At 29.8% G+C, this 2,500-nt stretch overlaps 1 protein-coding gene across 2 annotated transcripts in view; it reads left to right on the forward strand.

Annotated features, from left to right (window-relative positions):
• LOC125027104 (putative neutral sphingomyelinase) overlaps positions 1 to 2,500 on the forward strand; it is a 32,506-nt gene that overhangs the window by 9,794 nt on the left and 20,212 nt on the right. For both annotated transcript variants that reach the window (XM_047615927.1, XM_047615928.1), the window contains one exon: positions 1,763 to 1,904. In XM_047615927.1, coding sequence (XP_047471883.1) covers positions 1,763 to 1,904 — 142 coding nt within the window. The remainder of the gene's footprint in view (positions 1 to 1,762; positions 1,905 to 2,500) is intronic.

Genomic DNA, 2,500 nt, shown 5'->3' on the forward strand with positions numbered 1-2,500 from the left:
TTATTGGTTTTTATTAAGAGTGTTTTGTTTAGGTAATTTTTGTTCTTGTTTTTGTTCATACTGTAAGTATTTCTACCATTGAAGAATTAGTCATTCAGCATATGTACTTTCTGATGTTCAGAATTAAGTAATTTCAAGTTCATAGTATCAACAAAGAAAAAAAGAAAGAAAGAAACAAAGAAACAAAGAAACAAAGACAAAGAAACAAAGAAACAATCAAACAAACAAACAAACAAACAATCAAACAATCATACAAACAAACACACAAACAAGCAAACAAGTAGGCAAACAAGCAAACAAACAAACAAACAAATAAACATAGATAAATAGATGGATGGATGGATGGATGGATGGATGGATGGATGGATGGATGGATGGATGGATGGATGGATGGATAGAGAGATAGAAATATCTAAAGAAAGAAAGAAAGAAAATACAGGCAATAGTGATTGGCCATGGACTTATATTTAGTTGCAGCAAAAGGGTTAAACATTATTGTTATTTTCCAACCTTTTTTTTTGTCCTTCTCCAAGAACAAAAACATAAAAGTTGTGATATGAAAGTGTGAGCTTGAAGTCAACAGGTGTCATTGTGTGAGATGAAAATTTTCACCTGAGTAATGCATTTCCTGTCTGAGTTCAAGGTGACAGATATTAAAATAGGTGTGTACGAGAATAGATCGTTGCACAATGCGAGATGTGCAATTGATATTTCCATTTTTATATTTTTATCAGGGTTATGTGATTCTGATGTAGATAGGATTATTGAACTGGCAGTTATGTGTCTTACATGGTTAAGTTATTAAATCTTGTTTAAATATATTTTCAACATTTCCTGTTTATGATCTGCTTATCAATGAATGACCTAGAAATACGTTACAAAACAAACTATTTTTATAGTCTGTTAGTCAGTTAAAAACTTTATAAAAAAAAAATTCTCTCTCTCTCTCTCTCTCTCTCTCTCTCTCTCTCTCTCTCTCTCTCTCTCTCTCTCTCTCTCTCTCTCTCTCTCTCTCTCTCTCTCTCTCTCTCTCTCTCTCTCTATCTCTCTCTCTCTCTCTCTCTCTCTCTCGCTCTCTCTCTCTCTCTCTCTCTCTCTCTCTCTCTCTCTCTCTCTCTCTCTCTCTCTCTCTCTCTCTCTCTCTCTCTCTCTCTCTCTCTCTCTCTCTCTCTCTCTCTCTCTCTCCCTCCCTCTCTCTCTCTTTAGGATCTGCTTGTCAAATAGAGGGAACCACAGACTTGCTAAATATAAAATCTTTGTTATTGATTGAATTATGATACTAAAGCAAGAGAGCAGAAAATGTAACATTTGAGAGATAGATAGATTTTCATCATTGCTTAAAAAAAATATGTTTTTTATGAAAAATGAAATTTAAAACAAATTTTAGCTTATAATAGTCATGCAAGATCAAAAAATTGTGGAAGGTAAAAAATAATGGACAATTTTGATGGGAAATATATGCAATACATGTTGACAGTGGATTACTACATATAAAAAGCTAGTTTATAAAAGAAGGGTGCATGTTGTTTCACTGGGTTTACCTTATATTTAAAACAATATAATTTCTTGCGAATAGTAAAAGGTCTCTTTATTTGTATTTAATTTAATATTCCCACTGGACAACACTCTTAATTATATCTTTCCCCTTCCCCACAGCATAACTATTTTTTTTCAAACCTTGTAAACAGAAGGAATTTGATATATGGTATTTCGCTGTAACATGAAAAGCAGTTATTACCATTTCCTCTCCTGCATTTTACAGGGGGATACCACTGTTAGCAAAGGACAAGAATGCCAGAGTTGATGCTATTGCGAATCAGCTGCTCACAGGGCCGGACGAGTTTGATTTTGTATTTCTGCAGGAGGTGTGGTCGAAGGAGGACTATCACAAAATAGCTACCAAAGTAAGTGGAGGCAGTTGTGTTTGCCATCGCCGTTTCTATCTGGCCATAGAGTGTGTCAAATATTTTAATAGAAAATACAAAGATATGATTATTTATCTATGTATCTATATATATCTGTGTGTTTATCTATCTATCTATCTATCTATCTATCTATCTATCTATCTATCTATCTATCTATCTATCTATCTATCTATCTATCTATCTATCTATCTGTCTGTCTATATTTATATATGTATATATACACACATACATCCATGCATATATATATATATATATATATATATATATATATATATATATATATATATATATATATATATATAATATACGTATAATATATGTCTAATATATATATATATATATATATATATATATATATATATATATATATATAATATATGTATAATATATATACATACATACATATGTATATATATATTTATGTATGTATGTATATTTTATATACATGTATGTATGTATGTATGTATGTATATTTATATATATATATATATATATATATATATATATATATATATATATATGTATATGTATGTACATATATTTTATATATAAATATGTACATATATATGTATATA

Source organism: Penaeus chinensis, chromosome 7 (genome assembly GCF_019202785.1).
Source record: "Penaeus chinensis breed Huanghai No. 1 chromosome 7, ASM1920278v2, whole genome shotgun sequence".
Lineage (NCBI taxonomy): Eukaryota > Metazoa > Arthropoda > Malacostraca > Decapoda > Penaeidae > Penaeus > Penaeus chinensis.